The 27,522-nt window shown below is 53.2% G+C and overlaps 1 protein-coding gene across 1 annotated transcript in view; it reads right to left on the minus strand.

The window, feature by feature from the left end:
- The window catches only part of TDRD6 (tudor domain containing 6), a 277,890-nt gene that overhangs the window by 219,409 nt on the left and 30,959 nt on the right, over positions 1-27,522 (minus strand). The window contains exon 3 of the mRNA XM_075341613.1: positions 16,132-16,209. Coding sequence (XP_075197728.1) covers positions 16,132-16,209 — 78 coding nt within the window. The remainder of the gene's footprint in view (positions 1-16,131; positions 16,210-27,522) is intronic.

The raw sequence follows: 27,522 nt of genomic DNA on the forward strand, positions 1-27,522 counted from the left end.
GCAAGATCAGATCCGACTGTCGTCGCGCCATTCTCGTCGCTCCAGATTGGCCGAGGCGGTCGTGGTACCCGGATCTGTGGCATCTCACGGTGGGTCAGCCGTGGGCGCTTCCAGACCGCACAGACCTGCTGTCACAAGGCCCGTTTTTCCATCTGAATTCTGCGGCCCTCAACCTGACTGTGTGGCCATTGAGTCCTGGCTCCTAGCGTCGTCGGGTTTATCGCAGGATGTCATTGCCACTATGAGACAGGCCAGGAAACCAACGTCCGCCAAGATCTATTACAGGTCGTGGCGGATCTTCTTGTCCTGGTGCTCTGATAAGGGTTTTACTCCCTGGCCTTTTGCCTTACCCATTTTTCTTTCATTCCTTCAATCCGGAATGGACAAGGGTTTGTCACTCGGCTCTCTCAAGGGACAAGTATCGGCGCTCTCAGTATTTTTTCAAAAGCGCCTGGCAAGGCTTCCGCAGGTCCGCACGTTCCTGCAGGGAGTTTGCCACATAGTTCCACCCTACAAGCGTCCGCTGGAACCCTGGGACCTTAACAGGGTGTTAATGGCTCTTCAAAAACCTCCTTTCGAGCCGCTGAGGGATGTTTCTTTATCACGTCTTTCGCAGAAGGTGGCTTTTCTTGTGGCAATTACCTCACTCCGAAGAGTGTCGGAGCTTGCAGCGCTGTCATGCAAATCCCCTTTCCTGGTTTTTCACCAGGATAAGGTGGTTCTGCGTCCTATCCCGGAGTTTCTCCCTAAGGTAGTATCTCCTTTTCATCTCAATCAGGATATCTCCTTACCTTCATTTTGCCCTAATCCAATTCACCAGTGTGAAAAGGATTTGCATTCATTAGATCTAGTGAGAGCACTCCGGCTCTACGTGTCTCGCACGGCGCCCCTGCGCCGTTCAGATGCGCTCTTTGTCCTGGTCGCTGGCCAGCGTAAGGCTATGTGCGCACGTCGCGTAAAAACATGCAGTTACGCTGCGCTTTGTAGCGCAGCGTAACTGCATGCGTCCTGCGTCCCCTGCACAGTCTATGGAGACTGTGCAGGGGCCGTGCGCACGTGGCGTTTAAGAGCGCAGCGCTTCGGCTACTGCCGAAGCGCTGCGCAAAAAGAAGTGACATGTCACTTCTTTCCTGCGCTTTGCCGGCAGCTCCTGCTCTGTCTGTGGCAGGAGCTGCAGGCAGAGCGCATGGAATCGGCGCTCACTATGGACATTTCTGCAGCGATCTAAAGCGCACATGTGCTCTTCAGATCGCTGCAGAAATTTCTGCAGGGCTTGTACGCAACGTGCGCACATAGCCTAAGGGTTCGCAGGCTTCCAAGTCAACTTTGGCTCGGTGGATCAAGGAACCGACTCTTGAAGCCTACCGTTCTTCGGGGCTTCCTCTTCCTTCGGGGCTGAAAGCCCATTCTACCAGAGCCGTGGGTGCGTCCTGGGCATTGCGACACCGGGCTACGGCTCAGCAGGTGTGTCAGGCAGCTACCTGGTCTAGTCTGCACACCTTCACAAAACACTATCAGGTGCATACCTATGCTTCGGCAGATGCCAGTCTAGGTAGGCGAGTCCTTCAGGCGGCGGTTGCCCACCTGTAGGAAGGGGTCGTTTTTCGGCTCTCTGTTATTGAGGTATTCTTTTACCCACCCAGGGACTGCTTTTGGACGTCCCAATTGTCTGGGTCTCCCAATGGAGCGACAAAGAAGAAGGGAATTTTGTTTACTTACCGTAAATTCCTTTTCTTCTAGCTCCTATTGGGAGACCCAGCACCCGCCCCTGTTTCCTTCGGGCTGTTTGTTCTTTTGTGTACACATGTTGTTCATGTTGAATTGTTCCTTTGGTTCATGGTTTTCAGTTCTCCGAACATCCTTCGGATTGAATTTACCTTAGACCAATTTATAAGTTTCCTCCTTCCTGCTTTTGCACCAAAACTGAGGAGCCCGTGATGCACGGGAGGGTGTATAGGCAGAGGGGAGGGGTTACACTTTTTAAAGTGTAATACTTTGTGTGGCCTCCGGAGGCAGAAGCTATACACCCAATTGTCTGGGTCTCCCAATAGGAGCTAGAAGAAAAGGAATTTACGGTAAGTAAACAAAATTCCCTTCTTTACAATGAAAGCCTATGGACGCCGGCGCAATGCGGAAAAAAACGGATGCGGCTGCCGGATCCGTTTTTGTAAACTGAGCATGCTCCAATGTTTTGGAGAAACGGATCCAGCAAAAAAAGCGGACAAAACGGATGCAAAAACTGAGGCAAAACGGATTTGTTTTTTTACGCATTCGGCATAACGGATCTATTAAAAAACGGATCCGGTGGATACGGTTTTTACATTTTTTGCCGCATCCGTTGGATCAGGAAAAAAAGGGAATTTTGTTAACTTACCGTAAATTCCTTTTCTTCTAGCTCCTATTGGGAGACCCAGACAATTGGGTGTATAGCTTCTGCCTCTGGAGGCCACACAAAGTATTACACTTTAAAAAGTGTAACCCCTCCCCTCTGCCTATACACCCTCCCGTGAACCACGGGCTCCTCAGTTTTGGTGCAAAAGCAGGAAGGAGAAAAATTATAAATTGGTCTAGGGTAAATTCAATCCGAAGGATGTTCGGAGAACTGAAGACCATGAACCAAAAGAACAATTCAACATCAACAACATGTGTACACAAAAGAACAACCAGCCCGAAGGGCACAGGGGCGGGTGCTGGGTCTCCCAATAGGAGCTAGAAGAAGAAGGGAATTTTGTTACTTACCGTAAATTCCTTTTCTTCTAGCTCCTATTGGGAGACCCAGACGATTGGGTGTATAGCACTGCCTCCGGAGGCCACACAAAGCATTACACTAAAAAGTGTAAGGCCCCTCCCCTTCTGGCTATACACCCCCAGTGGGATCACTGGCTCACCAGTTTTAGTGCAAAAGCAAGAAGGAGGAAAGCCAATAACTGGTTTAAACAAATTCACTCCGAAGATACGTCGGAGAACTGAAAACCATTCAACATGAACAACATGTGTACCCGAAAAGAAGGGAATTTTGTTACTTACCGTAAATTCCTTTTCTTCTAGCTCTTATTGGGAGACCCAGACGATTGGGTGTATAGCACTGCCTCCGGAGGCCACACAAAGCAATTACACTAAAAAGTGTAAGGCCCCTCCCCTTCTGGCTATAGACCCCCAGTGGGATCACTGGCTCACCAGTTTTAGTGCAAAAGCAAGAAGGAGGAAAGCCAATAACTGGTTTAAACAAATTCACTCCGAATAACATCGGAGAACTGAAAACCGTTCAACATGAACAACATGTGTACCCGCAAACAAACCAAAAATCCCGAAGGACAACAGGGCGGGTGCTGGGTCTCCCAATAAGAGCTAGAAGAAAAGGAATTTACGGTAAGTAACAAAATTCCCTTCTTCTTCGGCGCTCTATTGGGAGACCCAGACGATTGGGACGTCCAAAAGCTGTCCCTGGGTGGGTAAAGAAATACCTCATGTTAGAGCTGCAAGACAGCCCTCCCCTACGGGGAGGCAACTGCCGCCTGCAGGACTCTTCTACCTAGGCTGGCGTCCGCCGAAGCATAGGTATGCACCTGATAATGTTTGGTGAAAGTGTGCAGACTCGACCAGGTAGCCGCCTGGCACACCTGTTGAGCCGTAGCCTGGTGTCGCAATGCCCAGGACGCACCCACGGCTCTGGTAGAATGGGCCTTTAGCCCTGATGGAACCTGAAGCCCCGCAGAACGGTAGGCTTCAAGACTTGGTTCTTTGATCCATCGAGCCAGGGTGGCCTTAGAAGCCTGCGACCCCTTGCGCTTACCAGCGACAAGGACAAAAAGTGCATCCGAACGGCGCAGGGGCGCTGTGCGGGAAATGTAGATTCTGAGTGCTCTCACCAGATCTAACAAATGTAAATCCTTCTCATACCGATGAACTGCATGAGGACAAAACGAAGGCAAAAAGATATCCTGATTAAGATGAAAAGAGGATACCACCTTCGGGAGAAACTCCTGAATGGGGCGCAGCACTACCTTGTCCTGGTGGAAGACCAGGAAGGGAGCCTTGGAAGACAACGCTGCTAGCTCAGACACTCTCCGAAGAGATGTGATCGCTACCAGAAAAGCCACTTTCTGTGATAGTCTAGAAAGTGAAACCTCCTTCAGAGGCTCGAAGGGCGGCTTCTGGAGGGCAACTAGTACCCTGTTCAGATCCCATGGATCTAACGGCCGCTTGTACGGGGGAACTATATGGCAAACCCCCTGTAGGAACGTGCGCACCTTAGAAAGTCGTGCTAGACGCTTCTGAAAAAAGACGGATAGCGCCGAGACTTGCCCTTTAAGGGAGCCGAGCGACAAACCTTTTTCTAACCCAGATTGGAGGAAAGAAAGAAGGGTAGGTAATGCAAATGGCCAGGGAGACACTCTCTGAGCAGAGCACCAGGATAAGAATATCCTCCACGTTCTGTGGTAGATCTTAGCAGACGTGGGCTTCCTAGCCTGTCTCATGGTGGCAACGACCCCTTGGGATAAGCCTGAAGACGCTAGGATCCAGGACTCAATGGCCACGCAGTCAGGTTCAGGGCCGCAGAATTCCGATGGAAAAACGGCCCTTGGGACAGTAAGTCTGGTCGGTCTGGTAGTGCCCACGGTTGGCCGACCGTGAGATGCCACAGATCCGGATACCACGCCCTTCTCGGCCAGTCTGGAGCGACGAGTATGACGCGGCTGCAGTCGGATCTGATCTTGCGTAGCACTCTGGGCAGGAGTGCCAGAGGTGGAAACACATAAGGGAGCCGGAACTGCGACCAATCTTGCACTAGGGCGTCTGCTGCTAGAGCTCTTTGATCGCGAGACCGTGCCATGAATGTTGGGACCTTGTTGTTGTGCCGGGACGCCATTAGGTCGACGTCCGGCCTTCCCCATCGGCGACAGATTTCCTGAAACACGTCCGGGTGAAGGGACCATTCCCCTGCGTCCATGCCCTGGCGACTGAGGAAGTCTGCTTCCCAGTTTTCTACGCCGGGGATGTGAACTGCGGATATGGTGGAGGCTGTGGCTTCCACCCACATCAGGATCCGCCGGACTTCCTGGAAGGCTTGCCGACTGCGAGTCCCTCCTTGGTGATTGATGTATGCCACCGCTGTGGAGTTGTCCGATTGAATTCGGATCTGCTTCCCTTCCAGCCACTGCTGGAAGGCTAGTAGGGCAAGAAACACTGCTCTGATTTCCAGAACATTGATCTGAAGGCTGGACTCCTGCTGAGTCCACGTACCCTGAGCCCTGTGGTGGAGAAACACTGCTCCCCACCCTGACAGACTCGCGTCTGTCGTGACCACCGCCCAGGATGGAGGTAGGAAGGACTTTCCCTGTGATAATGAGGTGGGAAGAAGCCACCACTGCAGAGAGTCCTTGGCCGTCTGGGAAAGGGAGACTTTCCTGTCCAGGGATGTCGACTTCCCGTCCCATTGGCGGAGAATGTCCCATTGAAGTGGACGCAGATGAAACTGCGCAAACGGAACCGCCTCTATTGCCGCCACCATCTTCCCGAGGAAGTGCATGAGGCGTCTTAAGGAGTGCGACTGACCTTGAAGGAGAGCCTGCACCCCTGTCTGTAGTGACCGCTGCTTGCTCAGCGGAAGCTTCACTATCGCTGAGAGAGTATGAAACTCCATGCCAAGATACGTTAGTGATTGGGTCGGTGACAGATTTGACTTTGGGAAGTTGATGATCCACCCGAACGCCTGGAGAGTCTCCAGTGCAAAATTCAGGCTGAGTTGGCATGCCTCCTGAGAGGGTGCCTTGACCAGTAGATCGTCCAAGTAAGGGATCACAGAGTGTCCGTGAGAGTGCAAGACTGCTACCACTGCTGCCATGATCTTGGTGAACACCCGAGGGGCTGTCGCCAGACCAAATGGCAGAGCCACGAACTGAAGATGTTCGTCTCCTATCACGAAGCGCAGAAAGCGTTGGTGCTCCGTAGCAATCGGCACGTGGAGATAAGCATCTTTGATGTCTATTGATGCTAGGAAATCTCCTTGGGACATTGAGGCAATGACTGAGCGGAGGGATTCCATCCGGAACCGCCTGGCGTTCACATGCTTGTTGAGCAGTTTTAGGTCCAGAACAGGACGGAAGGAGCCGTCCTTTTTTGGAACCACAAAGAGATTGGAGTAAAATCCTCGCCCCCGTTCCTGAGGGGGGACAGGGATCACGACTCCTTCTGCTCTTAGAGAGTCCACCACCTGCAGCAGGGCATCTGCTCGGTTGGGGTGTGGGGAGGTTCTGAAGAACCGAAGTGGAGGCCGAGAACTGAACTCGATTCTGTACCCGCGAGACAAAATGTCTGTTACCCACCGGTCTTTGACCTGTGACAGCCAAATGTCGCAAAAGCGGGAGAGCCTGCCACCGACCGAGGATGCGGAGGGAGGAGGCCGAAAGTCATGAGGTAGCCGCCTTGGAAGCGGTTCCTCCATTTGCTTTCCTGGGGCGTGAGTGAGCCCGCCAGGAATCTGAGCTCCCTTGTCCTTTCTGAGTCCCTTTGGACGAGGAGAATTGGGGCTTGCCCGAGCCTCGAAAGGACCGAAACCTCGACTGCCACTTTTTCTGTTGAGGTTTACTTGCTCTGGGCTGTGGCAAGGAAGAGTCCTTACCCTTGGACTGTTTTATGATTTCAGCCAATGGCTCACCAAACAGTCTGTCCCTAGATAATGGCAAGCTGGTTAAGCATTTTTTAGAACCAGCATCTGCTTTCCAGTCCTTTAACCATAAGGCTCTGCGCAAAACCACAGAATTGGCGGCCGCCATAGAGGTACGGCTCGTAGATTCTAGGACAGCATTGATAGCATAGGTCGCAAACGCAGACATTTGCGAGGTTAGGGACGCCACCTGCGGCACTGCTGGATGCATGATAGCATCCACCTGTGCTAAACCAGCTGAAATAGCTTGTAGTGCCCACACGGCCGCGAATGCTGGAGCAAAGGACGCGCCGATAGCTTCATAGACAGATTTCAACCAAAGGTCCATCTGTCTGTCGTTGGCATCTTTAAGTGAAGCCCCATCCTCTACTGCGACTATGGATCTAGCCGCAAGCTTGGAAATTGGGGGATCCACCTTTGGGCACTGGGTCCAGCGTTTGGCCACTTCAGCGGGAAAAGGATAACGGGTATCCTTAGAACGCTTAGAGAAACGCTTGTCTGGATGAGCGTCGTGCTTCTGGATTGATTCTCTGAAGTCAGAGTGGTCCAAAAAAGCACTTAATTTACGCTTGGGATACAGGAAATGGAACTTCTCCTGCTGTGCAGCTGCCTCCTCTGCAGAAGGGGCTGGGGGAGAAATATCCAACAGTCTATTAATTGCCGATATAAGGTCATTAACCATGGCGTCACCCTCAGGGGCATCCAGATTGAGAGGGCCCTCAGGATTAGAATCCTGGTCACCGTCCTCAGTCTCGTCACAGAGAGATTCTTCTCGCTGAGACCCTGAGCAGTGTGATGACGTCGAGGGTCTTTCCCAGCGAGCTCGCTTAGGCTGCCTGGGACTGTCATCTGAGTCAGAGACTTCAGCTTGTGATGCTTGAGACCCCCTCGAAGTACGGACTAGTTCCAACTGAGGGGGACCAGATAGCATAGCCACAGCAGTGTCCATGGTCTGGGGAACTGGCCTGGCCTGCAAGGTCTCCAGGATTTTTGTCATAGCCTCAGACATTTTATCAGCAAACACTGCAAAGTCTGTCCCCGTCACCGGGGCAGGGTTCACAGGCGTCTCTGCCTGGGCTACCACCACCATAGGCTCTGGCTGACGAAGTGCCACTGGGACTGAACATTGCACACAATGTGGATCATTGGAGCCTGCCGGTAGATCAGCCCCACATGCAGTACAAACAGTGTACACAGCCCGTGCCTTGGCAGCCTTGCGTTTTGCGGATGACATGTTGCTGCTTCCTCAGAGCAGTACAGGGTGTCCAGCCAAGAAGCGACCTTACAGTGCAACTATATATATATGGTACCAAGAAAAAAGTACACTAATATATCACTGAGGCACTAGTGGGGCCAGCACTACTGTGCAGCTTACCGCCCGCTTAGGAGCGGTGTGTGGTCGCCAGAAATCCCTCTAGTCTGGGTCTCCCAGAGCCTGCTGCCTCTCCCCAGCCAGATCGCATGTGTAATGGCTGCCGGCGTCCTTGTGGAGAGGGGGGGCGGGCCCTGGGCGTACACCGACGAAGAGCGGGAAGTCTGCTTCCCCTTGTGCCTAGTGAGAGGGCTGGAGCATGTAAATAAGGCTCCAGCCCTCGGCGCTGCCATTGAGCAGCGTCTCTCCCCTACCCTGATTGACAGGGTGGGGGCGGGAACGAAGCGGCGCTAGGCCGCAGAAGCCGGGGGCTAAAGTTAAAAGCGCCGCCGCCGTAAAAGCGCGGTCGGCGCAAAGCCCCCGGCGCACCACAAGTCGCAGCTGCGCCGCCGCTCCAGGAGCGGTCGGCGCAGTAGTTCCCAACACACAACGTCACTCAGCAAAGCTGCAGTGACCTAACCCCCAGCGTACAGCGCCACTGTCCCCGGCGCACTACAACGCTCAGCAAGCCCTGAGAGTGTCCGTGCCTGCCGGGGACACAGAGTACCTGAAAGTTGCAGGGCCTTGTCCCTGAACGGCACTCCCGCTCCCAATCCAGCAGGTTCTATGGGTCTGTGGATGGAGCCCGGCCCCAGGGCTTGGGGGCCGGCAAGATCCCACTTCCACAGAGCCCTCCAGGGGATGTGGAAGGAAAACAGCATGTGGGCTCCAGCCTCTGTACCAGCAATAGGTACCTCAACCTTACAAGCACCAACCGCGGGTGAGAAGGGAGCATGCTGGGGGCCCTATATGGGCCCTCTTTTCTTCCATCCGATAGAGCCAGCAGCTACTGCTGACTACAAACAGTGGAGCTATGCGTGGATGTCTGACCTCCTTCGCACAAAGCCGAAAACTGGTGAGCCAGTGATCCCACTGGGGGTGTATAGCCAGAAGGGGAGGGGCCTTACACTTTTTAGTGTAATTGCTTTGTGTGGCCTCCGGAGGCAGTGCTATACACCCAATCGTCTGGGTCTCCCAATAGAGCGCCGAAGAAACAACCAAAAATCCCGAAGGACAACAGGGCGGGTGCTGGGTCTCCCAATAGGAGCTAGAAGAAAAGGAATTTACGGTAAGTAACAAAATTCCCTTCTTCTTCGGCGCTCCATTGGGAGACCCAGACGATTGGGACGTCCAAAAGCTGTCCCTGGGTGGGTAAAGAAATACCTCATGTTAGAGCTGCAAAGACAGCCCTCCCCTACGGGGAGGCAACTGCCGCCTGCAGGACTCTTCTACCTAGGCTGGCGTCCGCCGAAGCATAGGTATGCACCTGATAATGTTTGGTGAAAGTGTGCAGACTCGACCAGGTAGCTGCCTGGCACACCTGTTGAGCCGTAGCCTGGTGTCGTAATGCCCAGGACGCACCCACGGCTCTGGTAGAGTGGGCCTTCAGCCCTGATGGAACCGGAAGCCCAGCAGAACGGTAGGCTTCAAGAATTGGTTCTTTGATCCATCGAGCCAGGGTGGCTTTGGAAGCCTGCGACCCTTTGCGCTTACCAGCGACAAGGACAAAGAGCGCATCCGAGCGGCGCAGGGGCGCCGTGCGGGAAATGTAGATTCTGAGTGCTCTCACCAGATCCAACAAATGTAAATCCTTTTCATACCGATGAACTGCATGCGGATAAAAGGAAGGCAAGGAGATATCCTGATTAAGATGAAAAGAGGATACCACCTTAGGGAGAAACTCCTGAATGGGGCGCAGCACTACCTTGTCCTGGTGGAACACCAGGAAAGGAGCCTTGGATGACAGCGCTGCTAGTTCGGACACTCTCCGAAGAGACGTGACCGCTACCAGAAAGGCCATTTTCTGTGAGAGTCGAGAAAGTGACACATCCCTCAGAGGCTCGAAGGGCGGCTTCTGGAGAGCAACAAGGACCTTGTTTAGATCCCACGGATCTAACGGCCGCCTGTACGGAGGTACGATATGACAAACCCCCTGCAGGAACGTGCGCACCTGAGAAAGTCGTGCTAGACGCTTCTGAAAAAACACGGATAGTGCCGAGACTTGCCCTTTAAGGGAGCCGAGCGACAAGCCCTTTTCCAACCCAGATTGCAGGAAGGAAAGAAAGACAGGAAACGCGAATGGCCAGGGAGATACTCCTTGTGCAGAGCACCAGGATAAGAAAATCTTCCACGTTCTGTGGTAGATCTTAGCAGACGTGGGCTTCCTAGCCTGTCTCATAGTGGCCACGACCCCTTGGGATAATCCTGAAGACGCTAGGATCCAGGACTCAATGGCCACACAGTCAGGTTCAGGGCCGCAGAATTCCGATGGAAAAACGGCCCTTGGGACAGTAAGTCTGGACGGTCTGGTAGTGCCCACGGTTGGCCGACCGTGAGATGCCACAGATCCGGGTACCACGACCTCCTCGGCCAGTCTGGGGCGACGAGTATGACGCGGCCGCAATCGGATCTGATCTTGCGTAACACTCTGGGCAAGAGTGCCAGAGGTGGGAACACATAAGGGAGCCGGAACTGCGACCAATCTTGCACTAAGGCGTCCGCCGCCAGAGCTCTTTGATCGCGAGACCGCGCTATGAAGGTCGGGACCTTGTTGTTGTGCCGAGACGCCATTAGGTCGACGTCCGGCACCCCCCAGCGGCGGCAGATTTCCTGAAACACGTCCGGATGAAGGGACCATTCCCCTGCGTCCATGCCCTGGCGACTGAGGAAGTCTGCTTCCCAGTTTTCTACGCCCGGGATGTGAACTGCTGATATGGTGGATGCTCTTTCCTCTACCCACATCAGAATCCGCCTGACTTCCTGGAAGGCTTGCCGACTGCGTGTCCCTCCTTGGTGGTTGATGTATGCCACCGCTGTGGAGTTGTCCGACTGAATTCGGATCTGTTTTCCTTCCAGCCACTGCTGGAAGGCTAATAGGGCAAGATACACTGCTCTGATTTCCAGAACATTGATCTGAAGGGTGGACTCCTGCTGAGTCCACGTCCCTTGAGCCCTGTGGTGGAGAAAAACTGCTCCCCACCCTGACAGACTCGCGTCTGTCGTGACCACTGCCCAGGATGGGGGCAGGAATGATCTTCCCTGCGATAATGAGGTGGGAAGAAGCCACCATAGCAGAGAATCCTTGGCCGTCTGAGAAAGGGAGACTTTCCTGTCTAGGGAAGTTGTCTTCCCGTCCCATTGGCGGAGAATGTCCCATTGAAGTGGACGCAGATGAAACTGCGCGAACGGGACTGCCTCCATTGCTGCCACCATCTTCCCTAGGAAGTGCATGAGGCGCCTTAAGGGGTGCGACTGACCCTGAAGGAGAGACTGCACCCCTGTCTGTAGAGACCGCTGCTTGTCCAGCGGAAGCTTCACTATCGCTGAGAGAGTATGAAACTCCATGCCAAGATACGTTAGTGATTGAGTCGGTGCCAGGTTTGACTTTGAAAAGTTGATGATCCACCCGAAAGTCTGGAGAGTCTCCAGCGCAACATTCAGGCTGTGTTGGCATGCCTCTTGAGAGGGTGCTTTGACAAGTAGATCGTCCAAGTAAGGGATCACAGAGTGTCCCTGAGAATGCAAGACTGCTACCACTGCCGCCATGACCTTGGTGAAAACCCGTGGGGCTGTCGCCAGACCAAATGGCAGAGCTACGAACTGGAGATGGTCGTCTGCTATCACGAAACGTAGAAAACGTTGGTGCTCTGTAGCAATCGGCACGTGGAGATAAGCATCTTTGATGTCTATTGATGCAAGGAAATCTCCTTGAGACATTGAGGCAATGACCGAGCGGAGGGATTCCATCCGGAACCGCCTGGCGTTCACATGCTTGTTGAGCAGCTTTAGGTCCAGAACAGGACGGAACGAGCCGTCCTTTTTTGGAACCACGAAGAGATTGGAGTAAAAACCTTGCCCTTGTTCCTGCAGAGGAACAGGGATCACCACTCCTTCTGCTCTTAGTGAGCACACCGCCTGCAGAAGGGCATTTGCTCGGTCGGGATGTGGGGAGGTTCTGAAGAACCGAGGCGGAGGATGAGAACTGAATTCTATCCTGTACCCGTGAGACAAAATGTCTGCTACCCACCGGTCTTTGACCTGTGGCAGCCAAATGTCGCAAAAGCGGGAGAGCCTGCCACCGACCGAGGATGCGGAGGGATGAGGCCGAAAGTCATGAGGCAGCCGCCTTGGAAGCGGTTCCTCCGGTTGTTTTCTTGGGGCGTGAGTGAGCCCGCCAGGAATCTGAGCTCCTTTGCTCCTTCTGAGTCCCTTTGGACGAGGAGAATTGAGTCTTGCTGGAGCCTCGAAAGGACCGAAACCTCGACTGCCACTTCCTCTGTTGAGGTTTGCTCGATCTGGGCTGGGGTAAGGAGGAGTCCTTACCCTTGGACTGTTTAATGATCTCAGCCAATTGCTCACCAAACAGTCTGTCTCCAGATAGTGGCAAGCTGGTTAAACATTTCTTGGAAGCAGAATCTGCTTTCCATTCCTTTAACCACAAGGCTCTGCGCAAAACCACAGAGTTGGCAGACGCCATTGAGGTACGGCTCGTAGAGTCCAGGACAGCGTTGATAGCGTAAGTCGCAAACGCAGACATTTGCGAGGTTAGGGACGCTACTCGCGGCACTGCTGGACGTATGATAGAGTCCACTTGTTCCAGGCCAGCTGAAATAGCTTGGAGTGCCCACACGGCCGCGAATGCTGGAGCAAACGACGCGCCGATAGCTTCATAGACAGACTTTAACCAAAGGTCCATCTGTCTGTCATTGGCATCTTTAAGTGAAGCCCCATCTTCCACTGCAACTATGGATCTAGCCGCAAGCCTGGAGATTGGGGGGTCCACCTTTGGACACTGGGTCCAGCGTTTGACCACGTCAGGGGGAAAGGGATAACGTGTATCCTTAAGACGTTTGGAGAAACGCTTATCTGGATAAGCATGATGTTTCTGGACTGCTTCTCTGAAGTCAGCGTGGTCCAGAAAAGTACTCAGTTTACGCTTGGGATACCTGAAATGGAACTTCTCCTGCTGTGCCGCTGCCTCCTCAGCAGAAGGGGCTGGGGGAGAAATATCCAACAGTCTATTGATGGCCGCTATAAGGTCATTTACCATAGCGTCACCATCAGGGGTATCTAGATTGAGAGCGGTGTCAGGAGTAGATTCCTGATCACCCACCTCTGTCTCCTCATACAGAGCCTCGTCTCGCTGAGACCCTGACCAGTGTGATGACGGCGAGGGTCTTTCCCAGCGAGCCCGCTTAGGCTGCCTGGGACTGTCATCCGAGTCAGAGTCTTCAGCCTGTGATGCCTGGGACCCCCTTGAAGTACGGATTAGTTCCAACTGAGGGGGACCGGGGAGCATAGACACAGCAGTGTCCATGGTCTGAGAAACTGGCCTGGACTGCAAGGTTTCCAGGATTTTTGTCATAGTCACAGACATCTTATCAGCAAAAACTGCAAATTCTGTCCCCGTCACCGGGGCAGGGTTCACAGGCGTCTCTGCCTGGGCCACTACTACCATAGACTCTGGCTGACGAAGTGGCACAGGGATGGAACATTGCACACAATGGGGGTCATTGGAACCTGCCGGTAGATTAGCCCCACATGCGGCACAAGCAGTGCATACCGCCTGTGCCTTGGCACCCTTGCGTTTTGCGGATGACATGTTGTTGTCTCCTCAGAGCAATGTAGGGTATAAGCCAAGAAGCGACTGTACAGTGCAATATAAATATATATGGTACAGGGAAAAAATGCACCAAATAACACTGTGGCACTAGTGGGGCCAGCACTTATGTGCAGCTTACCGCCCGCATAAACGCGGGTGTGTGGTCGCCAGAGTCCCTTGTCGGAGTCCCCCAGAGCCTGTGTCCGTTCCCCAGCCAGACTGCATGCAGGAATGGCTGCCGGCGTCTCTGTGGAGGGGGGGCGGGCCCTGGGCGTGTTGAGACCAAGAGCGGGAAACTTGCGTCCCCACTGTGCCCAGTGAGAGGGCTGGAGCATGTAAATAAGGCTCCAGCCCTCGGCGCTGCCTATTGCACAGCGTCTCTCCCTTTCCCTGAGTGACAGGGTGGGGGCGGGAACGAACCGTAACTAGGCCGCAAAAGCCGGGGACTAGATTTATGAGCGCTGCCGCCGTAAAAGCGCGGGCAGCGCGAGTCCCCAGCGCACTACAAGTCCCAGCGGCGCCGCCGCTCCCGGAGCGGCCGGCGCGGTAGTTCCCAAGACATAAAATCACTCAGCTAAGCTGCAGTGACTCTAACCCGAGCGCGCAGCGCTAGTGCCCCCGGCGCACTAGCACACCCAGCAAGCCTGGAGTGTGCGTGGCCTGTCTGTGCGGGGACACAGAGTACCTGAACGTTGCAGGGCCTTGTCCCTGACTGTACTCAGCTCCTCCAGCAGGGTCTCTGGGTCTGTGGATGGAGCTCGGCCTCAGGGTTTGGGGACCGGTAAGATCCCACTTCCACAGAGCCCCTCAGGGGGATGGGGAAGGAAAGCAGCATGTGGGCTCCAGCCTCCGTACCCGCAATGGGTACCTCAACCTTACAAACCGCAAGTGGGGTGAGAAGGGAGCATGCTGGGGGCCCTATCTGGGCCCTCTTTTCTTCCATCCGATAGAGTCAGCAGCTACTGCTGACTAAACAGTGGAGCTATGCGTGGATGTCTGACCTCCTTCGCACAAAGCAGAAAACTGGTGAGCCAGTGATCCCACTGGGGGTGTATAGCCAGAAGGGGAGGGGCCTTACACTTTTTAGTGTAATGCTTTGTGTGGCCTCCGGAGGCAGTGCTATACACCCAATCGTCTGGGTCTCCCAATGGAGCGCCGAAGAAAAGGAATTTACGGTAAGTAAACAAAATTCCCTTTTTCTTTGTCGCTCCATTGGGAGACCCAGACAATTGGGACGTCCAAGAGCAGTCCCTGGGTGGGTAAAAGAATACCTCAATCAAAAGAGCCGAAAACGGCCCCCTCTTACAGGTGGGCAACCGCCGCCTGAAGGACTCGCCTACCTAGACTGGCGTCTGCCGAAGCATAGGTATGCACCTGATAGTGTTTCGTGAAAGTGTGCAGACTAGACCACGTAGCTGCCTGACACACCTGCTGAGCCGTCGCCCGGTGCCGCAATGCCCAGGACGCACCTACGGCTCTGGTAGAATGGGCTTTCAGCCCTGAAGGGAGCGGAAGCCCCGAAGAACGGTAGGCCTCGAGAATCGGTTCCTTGATCCACCGAGCCAAGGTTGACTTGGAGGCCTGAGAGCCCTTACGCTGGCCAGCGACAAGGACAAAGAGCGCATCTGAACGGCGCAGGGGCGCCGTGCGAGACACGTATAACCGGAGTGCTCTCACTAGATCCAAAGAGTGCAAATCCTTTTCACACTGGTGAATTGGATTAGGGCAAAAGGAAGGCAAGGAGATATCCTGATTTAGATGAAAAGGGGATACCACCTTAGGGAGAAATTCCGGGACAGGACGCAGAACCACCTTATCCTGGCGAAAAACCAGGAAGGGGGCTTTGCATGACAGCGCTGCAAGCTCAGACACTCTCCGAAGTGATGTGACTGCCTGGATGTGTGCCTCCTTCCACACAAAGCATAAAACTGGGGAGCCCGTGGTTCACGGAAGGGTGTATAGGCAGAGGGGAGGGGTTACACTTTTTAAAGTGTAATACTTTGTTTGTGTGGCCTCCAGAGGCAGAAGCTATACACCCAATTGTCTGGGTCTCCCAATGGAGCGACAAAGAAAAAAGGATTGTGCCTGAATGCAGAAAACTGATGTGTGAAAGTAGCCTTCGGTGAGTATTATAAAGTGTATTTTTGTTTTACACAGCGGCCTGGGCTCTTATATACAGCATGTTAGAATGCTGTATATAAGAGCCCACTGGTGTTGGCCGCAGCTTATAGGCCGAAAAAGTCGTGACAGGTTCCCTTTAAGGGGTTAAAGTAGTAAGATGAGAAGTGATGTGTGTATATGCTCCAGGCCGGCATTCTGTGCATTAAAGGAGGTTCTTATTTTTAACAATACAAAACTCCATTTATTGAGAAAGAAAAACATTAATTCCAAGAATAAAACGAATCTACAAAAGGCTTAACATTCAAGGGAATGGAACAAATCATGAATAACCTTGTTGACAAGAGGACCTCGGGTCAGGGAACTGCTCATTGGCTCCGAATGAAGAGGGGTCCGACTCCACGTCACCACCTACTAAAACAGAAATAAAAAGAGTGACTATGGGCTGACATCTGACCCTGGTGGTTCTGTACATGCAACACACACTTATATCAGGGCTGAACGATGAGCACCACGTCCAGTTTATGGTTTACCGGTCACAGCGCCGCTCATTTGTTGGTGGCTTTGCCTGGTATTGCAGCTCCTCAGCATTAAGTGTACGGCTCTGCGATCGCTTTTTTTGTTTGTTTGGTTAGATGTTACGACTAGTGATGAGCGAGTACTAAAAAGCTCGGGTGCTCGAAGCTCGGGCCGAGCCTCCCAAGATACTCGTGTACTCGGCCCGAGCAACGAGCCCAATGTTATCCTATGGGAGACCCGAGTATTTTTGTGAAATGACCACCGGCAGCATGTAGAAACCCTAAAAATGGCACAAAAGTCTCTGAAGAGTGCTCAAATGACATGGCAACAGCATGGGGAAGACCCCTTGAAGCATTTATCACTCAAAAGTCACAGCTGTGAACAATTTAGTCCGCGTTTTACGCCATTTTTACGGACTCACCAGAAAACCTTCCAAAATGACACCAAAATGAATTTTCATGGCGGAAATGTTAAGGGCACATAACCAATAGTGAGATAGAGCTAATGTATGTTACTTTTTGAGATTACTACATGAAAGATTTTACGTAAAACATTGTGTGGCACTCCGATGTCCCTGAGAAGAGATGTACATAAAGGCCTCTGAGTCTAATGTGCCCATTTTGAGGAAGTGAGTCTTTGTAGTATTTTCCTTTGCCAGGGCAGTCCAAAATTGTGAGGTTCACCAATGCCCCTGCATACAGACGTGCATGATGGCCTGTAAACCTGAAGTGCCCATTGGAAGGAAGTGGGTCTATTGTAGTATAGCCCTTAGGCAGGGCAGCCAAAAATTGGGAGGCTCCACGTTGTCCCTGGATAGAGACGTGCATGAGGGTCTGTAAACCTGAAGTGCCCATTGTAAGGAAGTGGGTCTATTGTAGTATAGCCCTTAGGCAGGGCAGCCAAAAATTGGGAGGCTCCACGTTGTCCCTGGATAGAGACGTGCATGAGGGCCTGTAAACCTGAAGTGCCCATTGGAAGGAAGTGGGTCTATTGTAGTATAGCCCTTAGGCAGGGCAGCCAAAAATTGGGAGGCTCCACGTTGTCCCTGGATAGAGACGTGCATGAGGGCCTGTAAACCTGAAGTGCCCATTGTAAGGAAGTGGGTCTATTGTAGTATAGCCCTTAGGCAGGGCAGCCAAAAATTGGGAGGCTCCACGTTGTCCCTGGATAGAGACCTGTTAGGTTCTTAGTGCCTCCGTGCTTGCATTTAAAAACCGCACGTGTGTGCCTGTTGGTGGCAGCTTTCCGCTGCACTTGTGTGCGTTTTGCAAAAACTTGGATATAACGCACAAGTCTAGTGAATACACATCAGCACAGCATTGCAAAATGCGCAAGGGCGTTGCCAACGAACAAGGAAGTGGACGTGATGGTGGTGCAGGCAGAGACCGAGGTCGTGTGCAAGCTCTAATTTCGCCACAACAAAGGGCCACATCTACTCGCTCGCACGTCCTGTCCCAAATTCTTGGGGACCGCAGCAGTACACCGCTCTTGAACCAAGACCAGTGTCAACAGGTTGTTAGTTGGATAGCGGATAATGCTTCCAGTCAGATTGGCACCACCACAAACACTCTGTCTTCCACACGGTCAAGTGTCAGTAGCCGTGATACTGCACCGCACATTTCAGAACCTGATCCTCCTTCCTACCACAAGGCTGAGTACACGTCCTCGGACATTAATGATCCCAAACTTGGACACTCGGAAGAGCTGTTCACGTTTCAATTCGCACATTCTGGCCTCTCGCCAGCTCATGTTGAAGTGGGTCATGAGGAGATCGTATGTACAGATGGCCAAATATTTGAGCAGCCACGTTCTCACGAAGTTGGCAACGTGTCTCAACAAGGGGTGGACGATGATGAGACACAATTGTCAGGAAGTCAGGAGGAGGAGCAGGGTGCGGAAGAGGAAGACGACGTGGTGGATGATCCAGTAACTGAGCCAACCTGGCAGGAGGATATGCAGAGGGAGGCGTAGCATCCCAACAGGCAGTAAGAAGCAGGGTGGTGGCCCCAGGCAGACGTCAGGCAACTGTTCCCCGGAACAACACGACACAAGGTGCCTGTACAAATGTTAGATCTTCCCGAGTCTGGCAGTTTTTTAAGTTGGCTCCAGATGATTCTAAAAAGGCCATTTGCAACACCTGCCGTGCCAGCATCAGCAGGGGTACCAAAACTAGCAGCCTGACCACCACCAGCATGATCAGGCACATGTCAGCCAAGCACCCGACTTTGTGGGATGTACAACAGAGTCGAGGAGGAGTGCTTGCTGATGTCACTGCTTCGTCTTCGCTTGTTGTGCATGCGAGCCAATCCCCTGTCCATGCTGCCCGAGAACAAGCCTCCTCCGGCCCTGCACCTGCAGTTGCCCACGCAGAAATAACACCATCATCAAGCACGTCCTTGTCCCAGCGCAGCGTTCAGTTATCCATTCAGCAAACCTTTGAACGCAGGCGCAAATACACTGCCAACGACCCACATGCCACACTTCTAAATGCTAACATTTCGCGACTGCTTGCGCTTGAAATGTTGCCTTTTAGGCTGGTTGAGACAGAAGCATTCCACGACCTGATGGTGGCAGCTGTCCCACATTACTCGGTCCCCAGCCGCCACTATTTCTCCCGGTGTGCCGTCCCCGCATTGCATAACCACGTGTCACAAAACATCACACGTGCCCTGAACAACGCTGTTTCAGCCAAAGTCCACCTAACCACAGACACGTGGACAAGTGCATGTGGGCAAGGCCGCTACATCTCGTTGACGTCACACTGGGTTAATATTGTGGAAGCTGGGACCCAGTCTGAGCGAGGGACGGAACACGTCCTTCACACACCAAGTTTTGCAGGCCCTACCTCAGTCAGGGTTTCACCCACACTCTACAGCTCCGGAATGTCATGCTCCTCAGCCTCCTCCTCCTCCTGCGCATCCTCATCCACTTTACCCTACACACCAGTCCCAAGCTGGAAGTGTTGCGGGCGGAGGAGGGGACGCTGCGCTCTCCCACTGCTCGGGTCCGGCTGCCGCTGCTCTACGGCTGCTGCTGCTCGGTGGCTCGAGCGATGGCCGGATCCCGGGGACTCGAGCGGCGCTCATCGCCCGTGAGTGAAAAGGGGTCGTTTGGGTTTTGGGGATATTGTCCGTGACGCCATCCACGGTTGTGGTGATTGTGTGGACACCACCGCTGCTCTGGACGGGGATCCCGGGAGCCTGTGACAGGGAGCAGCTTTGTTGTTATTTCTCCACGCCGTGGGTAGGGGGGTTGGTTGTCCCAGGGCCCGGTGATGGGGTAGAGATGGATGACAGGCAGGTTGCGGGGCCTGATGAGGTGCAAGGTCGCAGGGGCAGCGCTGTGCCGCACGGCACGGAGGTACTCACTCAGCCCAATGATGATGACACAGTTCACGGTAAAACAAGTGGCTGGATGGACGGGTCCCTCGGACGGCTGCGGTTGTTCCTCCCTGCAGGTTAGTGATGACTGTCTCTCCCTGCACCTAAGTTCAGTGTTGGTAGTGATGGTTTCCCACCGGTAACCCGCTCCCCGACCTGGATATGGGCCGGAGGAGCCCCTTTTGCCCACAGGCGCTGGCCCTGGGAGACGGTTGCCCTTGGCGGTGGCGGTGTCTCCCCTTCACGGTTGGACGGTTGCCTTCTATCGTGACTTGGCTGTTTGGAAACCCTGAGGTCCCCTTCACTAACGGATTTGGCAAATTCACGGCGACACCAAGCCTTGCCGGGATCCGAAAGGCCCCTGCCAATGGTGCTGGCTTCTCTTTGTATACCGGTCCGGTACGGCCGGGTCACCACCCGTCCACGGTCCTTACGGCAGACTCCAATCGGCCTCCACTGCAGACGGTCACCACATCCTGCCAACCTTGCTGTCCTGTCCGGGCCACACACCCGGACCAACTTCAGGCTCTTTGCTGTCACTTTTCTCCTCTCTACTACTTTCCTCCTTCAACTTCCTTAGCTTAACTCTCACTGCCTGTGTTTTCCCTCCTCCTTGGTGGGTGGAGACCAACTGCCTGGCTCCACCCCCTGGTGTGGACAACAGCCCCTGGGGAAGGCAACAAGGATTTTGTGTTTTGACTATGATATGCCTGCAGGGAGTGTGGGGTGTGTAAGTGTTGTGCTCTGTGGCCCCTGGCTTGTCCAGGGCGACACAGAAGCACTGCAGCACTGCCTCGGCGAAGCGGCAACAGGCTGTGCTGAAGCTAATCTGCATAGGTGACAAACCCCACAATGCAGAAGAGGTGTGGACAGCTCTGAAACAGCAGGCAGATCACTGGCTCACACCTCTGAACCTAAAGCCAGGAAAGGTCGTGTGTGACAATGGCCGGAACCTGGTGGCGGCTTTGAGGCGAGGCCAGCTGACACATGTTCCATGCGTGGCCCATGTGCTCAACCTCGTGGTTCAGCGGTTTCTAAAGTCATACCCAGAGCTGTCTGATCTGCTGGTAAAAGTTCGCCGCCTGTCTGCACATTTTCGAAAGTCACCTACTGCTTCAGCCGGCCTTGCTGGCTTTCAGCGCCATTTGCATCTTCCGGCTCACAGACTGGTGTGTGATGTCCCCACGCGTTGGAATTCAACTCTGCACATGTTGGTCAGGATATGTGAGCAGAAGAGGGCAGTTGTTGAGTACCTGCATCACCTAAGCCGTAGGGAAATGGGTCAAACTCCACACATAACACCTGAGGAGTGGAGATGGATGTCCGACCTATGTACCATCCGCCAAAACTTTGAGGACTCCACCAAGATGGTGAGCGGCGATGACGACATTATTAGCGTCACCATACCGCTTCTCTGCCTTCTAAAATGGTCTCTGCTCAAAAAACAACCATGATGCATTGCAGGCGGAGCGCGATGAGTTTGAGCAAGAAACAGTAGTGGGTGTGGGTGATAACACACAGCCCAGCCTCGTCTCATCACAACGTGCAGTGGAGGACTATGACGAGGAGGAGGATGAAGACATGGAGCAACTCTCTGGCCAAATTGAGGATATGACATGCAGTCATATCCTCGGTTCAGCGTGGCTGGCCAGAGGACAGGGTAGATGATGATGAGGAGGAGGAGGAGGAGGAGGAGGAGGAGGACAGCATGTTCAGTCATCGTGTTGGTCAGGATACTGAAGTGATGGCTGTTAAGAGTCTGGCACACATGGCTGACTTTATGGTAAGCTGCCTGTCTCGTGACCCTCGCGTTAAGAACATCTTGGCCGACAATCATTACTGGTTGGTAACACTGTTAGACCCACGCTACAAGGAGAACTTTATGTCTCTTATTCCCGAGGCGGAGAGGTCAGGAAAAATGCAGCAGTTCCAGAAGGCCATAGTCACGGAAGTAGGCAAAGCATTCCCCTCACAAAACGATAGCGGCATAGGTCAGGAATCAGTGGACAACCAAGGCGTACAGCCGAGAGGGGCACAAGTCCAATCCGCCAGAGGTAGGGGAACAGTCTTTAAGATGTGGGACAGTTTTCTCAGCCCCTCACATACCACAGCCCCTGAGGTGCGGGGTAGTGCCACAAGAAATCCTAAGTTTGCCCAGATGCTCAAGGAGTACCTTGCAGATCAAACAACTGTACTCTGACATTCCTCTGTGCCTTACAATTAATGGGTATCCAAGCTGGACACGTGGCATGAATTGGCTCTCTACGCCTTGGAAGTCCTGGCCTGCCCTGCCGCTATCGTTTTGTCAGAGCGTGTTTTTAGTGCCGCAGGTGGAATCATTACAGATAAACGCACCCGCCTGTCAACTGTAAATGCTGACAGGCTGACTCTAATCAAGATGAACAAGGGTTGGATTGGGCCAGACGTCACCACACCACCAGCAAATGACAGCGGAATTTAAAGTTTGTAACGGGATTTTGCCATGTACCTCCACTCACCCATGGTAACACACTTCTGGACTTTGGCTAATCGCTGGACTGCTCCTCCTTCTCCTCATGCGCCATCATGATGACCGTTACAAGAGTTAGGCCTTTGTTTCAGGTATACCCCCAGTGGTAAATTTTTTCGCCCATTCTTTCAGAATGGGCATTACAACGACAGGAGACCCGCTCCTTTGCAATGGGAACAATGTTTTGAGGCCCTCATGCACATCTCTATCCAGGGACAATATGGAGCCTGACGCTGCCACCGACAGGCACACACATGCGGTTTTTAAATGCAAGCACGGACGCAATAAGAACCTAACAGGTTTTTAGGAGCGACAATTACTGAGAAGTCTGACACTATCAGACACTGCTGACTGACGTGTATTATTCACTAGACTTGTGCGTTATATAATAGTTTGTGAAAAATGCACACAAGTGCACCTGTACGCTGCCACCGACAGGCACACACGTGCGGTTTTTAAATGCAAGCACGGACGCAATAAGAACCTAACAGGTTTTTAGGAGCGACAATTACTGAGAAGTCTGACACTATCAGACACTGCTGACTGACGTGTATTATTCACTAGACTTGTGCGTTATATAATAGTTTGTGAAAAATGCACACAAGTGCACCTGTACGCTGCCACCGACAGGCACACACGTGCGGTTTTTAAATGCAAGCACGGACGCAATAAGAACCTAACAGGTTTTTAGGAGCGACAATTACTGAGAAGTCTGACACTATCTGGACTGTTTTAGACTGTATACACCAGCCCCAGATATGATGAAGGCTGGTATACGGTCACCACTAGGAATGGCTATATACCCTGCCTGCCTGCCTGCCTGTATACTGCTACAATAGTCCTGACAAGGACTCTGCTACTGTACTCCGACCTGGCTATACCCTGCCTGCCTGTATACAACTACAATAGTCCTGAGAAGGACTTTTGGTCACACTGTTTGCAGCCCTGCTACGGAAATAGCTATAAAGGGCCGCAAACCTTTCCCTGAAGCAGCGACACTCTCCCTGCACTGACTGTCTGGATAGCTGTGAGCAGAGCACAGCGCGCCCGCCGGTATAAAGGCTCGGTCACGCTGTCCAGGCCGGCCAATCACTGCAATTCCACAACTAACAGGGCTGTGGCATTGCAGTGGTCTGCCAGCCAATCCCTGCATGAGGGCTGGCTCTCAAAAGAGCGCCAACATGCAGAAATGAAGACCACGAGTACAGCACGAGTATCGCGAGATTACTCGGTCCCCGCCGAGTAGACCGAGTACAGTGATACTTGTGCGAGTACCGAGTAGTAACAAGCATGCTCGCTCATCACTAGTTACGACCAAGGATCAACTGGTACGTGAGCCCTCTGTAATCCCCGCACGTCTGCTGATCTGATCAGCTAACAGGCGCAGGTGGATCGAAGAATGGCGGTGATCATGGGGAATGCGACGGGGTTGTCCATGTAGTGGTCAACACCTTTAATTATTATTTTTAAAGTGGATTGTGGTTTTTGAACCTGATCAGAAATTTGCAAACATTATACAGCAAATCTACAGTAATACATAGCTAACAACGCTCTGACTTTGTGGTGCACAGATTGCCAGAGATCTGTCAAATTTAAGCCTAATGCACCTTGTAATTAAACAATACGCATCTTTCTCACGACCACAAGTCCATGTGAAAAGGAGGAAAAAAAATAAATGAAGACTTGCAGCAATCTCTTCCATATTGTGAATAAAACTCACAAAAATCTACGGGGGACGGAAAATTAAAAAAAATTGTACTGCATACGATTCTTACAGATTCACTGTCATTACTAAGGGGTTCTTAATCCCTTCACGACCAAGGTTGTGTATAATATAATATTATATATATATATATATATATATATATATATATATATATATATATATATATATATATATATATATATATATATATATATATATATATATATATACACACATATATATATACACACACACACACATACGCACCTGATTATAAGACGCACCCCCAAATTTGGTGAAGGAAAAGAGATTTTTTTTTTAATAAATGGGGTCAGTCTTATAATGCCAGTGTCCGTCTAACAAATCATATAGGGTATATATCCCTCATAGCCCCTCATACTAAAATTAGCCCCCTTATTCTGGATATGGCCCTCTTATATTGAATATAGCCCCCCAGTGATGCCACACTGCCCCCTGTGGCTGCCCATGGCCCCCTGTGGATGGCACACAGCCCCTATAGCTGCCCATGGCCCCCTGTGGCTGGCAGACAGCCCCTATTGCTGCCAATGGTCCCCTGTGGCTGGCACACAGCCCCTATTGCTGCCCATGGCGCCCTGTGGCTGGCACACAGCCCCTATTGCTGCCCATGGCCCCCTGTGGCTGGCACACAGCCCCTATTGCTGCCCATGGCCCCCTGTGGATGGCACATGGCCCCTATTGCTGCCCATGGCCCCCTGTGGCTGGCACACGGCCCCTATTGCTGCCCATGGCCCCTTGTGGCTGGCACACGGCCCCTGTGCTGCCCATGGCCCCCTGTGGATGGCACACGGCCCCTATTGCTGCCCATGGCCCCCTGTGGATGGCACACGGCCCCTATTGCTGCCCATGGCCCCCTGTGGCTGGCACACGACCCCTATTGCTGCCCATGGCCCCCTGTGGCTGGCACACAGCCCCTATTGCTGCCCATGGCCTCCTGTGGATGGCACACGGCCCCTATTGCTGCCCATGGCCCCCTGTGGCTGGCAGACAGCCCCTATTGCTGCCAATGGTCCTCTGTGGCTGGCACACAGCCCCTATTGCTGCCCATGGCGCCCTGTGGCTGGCACACAGCCCCTATTGCTGCCCATGGCCCCCTGTGGATGGCACATGGCCCCTATTGCTGCCCATGGCCCCCTGTGGCTGGCACACGGCCCCTATTGCTGCCCATGGCCCCTTGTGGCTGGCACACGGCCCCTGTGCTGCCCATGGCCCCCTGTGGATGGCACACGGCCCCTATTGCTGCCCATGGCCCCCTGTGGATGACACACGGCCCCTATTGCTGCCCATGGCCCCCTGTGGCTGGCACACGACCCCTATTGCTGCCCATGGCCCCCTGTGGCTGGCACACAGCCCCTATTGCTGCCCATGGCCTCCTGTGGATGGCACACGGCCCCTATTTCTGCCCATGGCCCCCTGTGGCTGGCAGACAGCCCCTATTGCTGCCAATGGTCCTCTGTGGCTGGCACACAGCCCCTATTGCTGCCCATGGCGCCCTGTGGCTGGCACACAGCCCCTATTGCTGCCCATGGTCCCCTGTGGCTGGCACACGGCCCCTATTGCTGTCTATGGCCTCCTGTGGCTGCACACGGCCCCTATTGCTGCCCATGGCCCCCTGTGGATGGCACACGGCCCCTATTGCTGCCCATGGCCCCCTGTGGCTGGCACACGGCCCCTATTGCTGTCCATGGCCTCCTGTGGCTGCACACGGCCTCTATTGCTGCCCATGGCCCCCTGTGGATGGCACACAACCCCTATTGCTGCCCATGGCCCCCTGTGGCTGGCACACAGCCCCTATTGCTGCCCATGGCCCCCTGTGGCTGGCACACGGCCCCAATTGCTGCCAATGGTCCCCTGTGGCTGGCACACAACCCCTATTGCTGCCCATGGTCCCCTGTGGCTGGCACACGGCCCCTATTGCTGTCCATGGCCCCCTGTGGATGGCACACGGCCCCTATTGCTGTCCATGGCCCCCTGTGGCTGGCACACGGCCCCTATTGCTGCCCATGGCCCCCTGTGGATGGCACACAGCCCCTATTGCTGCCCATGGCCCCCTGTGGATGGCACACAGCCCCTATTGCTGCCCATGGCCCCTGTGGCTGGCACACGGCCCCTATTGCTGTCTATGGCCTCCTGTGGCTGGCAGACATCACCCTATGTTTGATATGGCCCCCAGGCTGCTGCTTATAGTAAAACAAACTCTTTCCTTACCTTCTCCAGTGCTGTCCTCCCTTGTGTTTCCCTCCGTGCTGCTGATCTCCTGCACTTCATGGTTCTCGGTGCCGGTCATGTGATCGGCACAGCAGAGTGACATCTCTGCGTGCCTGATCACAGCGGCAGGAGGGAGACGCCGGGAGACACGCTGGAGGAGGTAAGTAAATTTATTTTACTATGGGCAGCAGCATGGGGGCCATATCTAACACGGGGGGGAAGGCATGTGCCATCAAAGGGCGGCGCAGGCACATATAATATGCGCTGCTCCCCCAACCCGTCACCACGGTGCGGTTTCAGCACCACGGTGATGGACAGCGGCAGTGAATATTATATGAGTGGGAGCAGGAGATCTCCCGCTGCAGCCTTCACCAGCCTCCCTCAGCCCCCAGCACCGCTTCAGAGCTGCCCCCACCTCCCCTGCAGTATATAATCCGTATATTCAGATAAGACGCACCCCCTACTTTCCCCCAAAGTTTGGGGGAACAAAAGTGCGTCTTATAAAGCGAAAAATACGGTATAATATATATATGTCCTCGGCAGTGGCTGTCCCCACACGTCTGCTGATCTGATCAGCAGACGTGCAGCTAACAGGAGTGGGTGGATTTCAGATCCACCCGTGCCTGTTAACCGATTAGATTGCATTAGCAAACTCTGACAGCGCGATCTCACGTGCTCGGGCGAGGATCGCGATGTTCCCCGTCGCCATCGGCAGCCCTGTGATGCGTTTACGCAGCGCCAATGAGTTGTCATGACAGTGCAGGGGTCAGATGATGACTTCTGTCACTACCTTTATTCACTTCCTGTGAATGGTGGCAGAGCACCGTCACTCACAGGAACATGGCATCGCTCTGATCAGGAGAAACAATCGGATAGTTCAGGCATAAAGTCCCCTAATGAGACTAGTAAAATCAAGTAAAAATAAAAAAAAGATTTAAAAAAAAAAAAAAATAAAAAAAAGTTCATATCCCCCTCCCACACACTTTTACCCAATTGAAAAAAAATACCACACACGTATTTGGTATCGCCGAGTCCAGAAATGCCCAAACTAACAAAATATAAAATCAATTACTGTATTTTTAGTTTTATAAGACACACCAGATTAGACGCACCCCAAATTTAGAGAAAAAAAAAAGGGTTAAAAAAAAAAAAATTAAAACTGGGGTCTCATACTCCGGTGGGGTCTTACTGGAGGGGGGCGGCAACGGTGATAGAGTGGGATCACAGGAGTCAGGGGGGTGCTGGCAGCGATGTAGGCTGTGCAGAGCAGGGCAGTGCGGCAGGTGGCCCAGTAGCTCTGTCGGCGGTGCGGGATTCAAAGAAATGGCACCCAGAATTGGCGCATGCACAGACTGAGCTCTCGG

Source organism: Anomaloglossus baeobatrachus, chromosome 3 (assembly GCF_048569485.1).
Source record: "Anomaloglossus baeobatrachus isolate aAnoBae1 chromosome 3, aAnoBae1.hap1, whole genome shotgun sequence".
Taxonomy (NCBI): Eukaryota; Metazoa; Chordata; class Amphibia; order Anura; family Aromobatidae; genus Anomaloglossus; species Anomaloglossus baeobatrachus.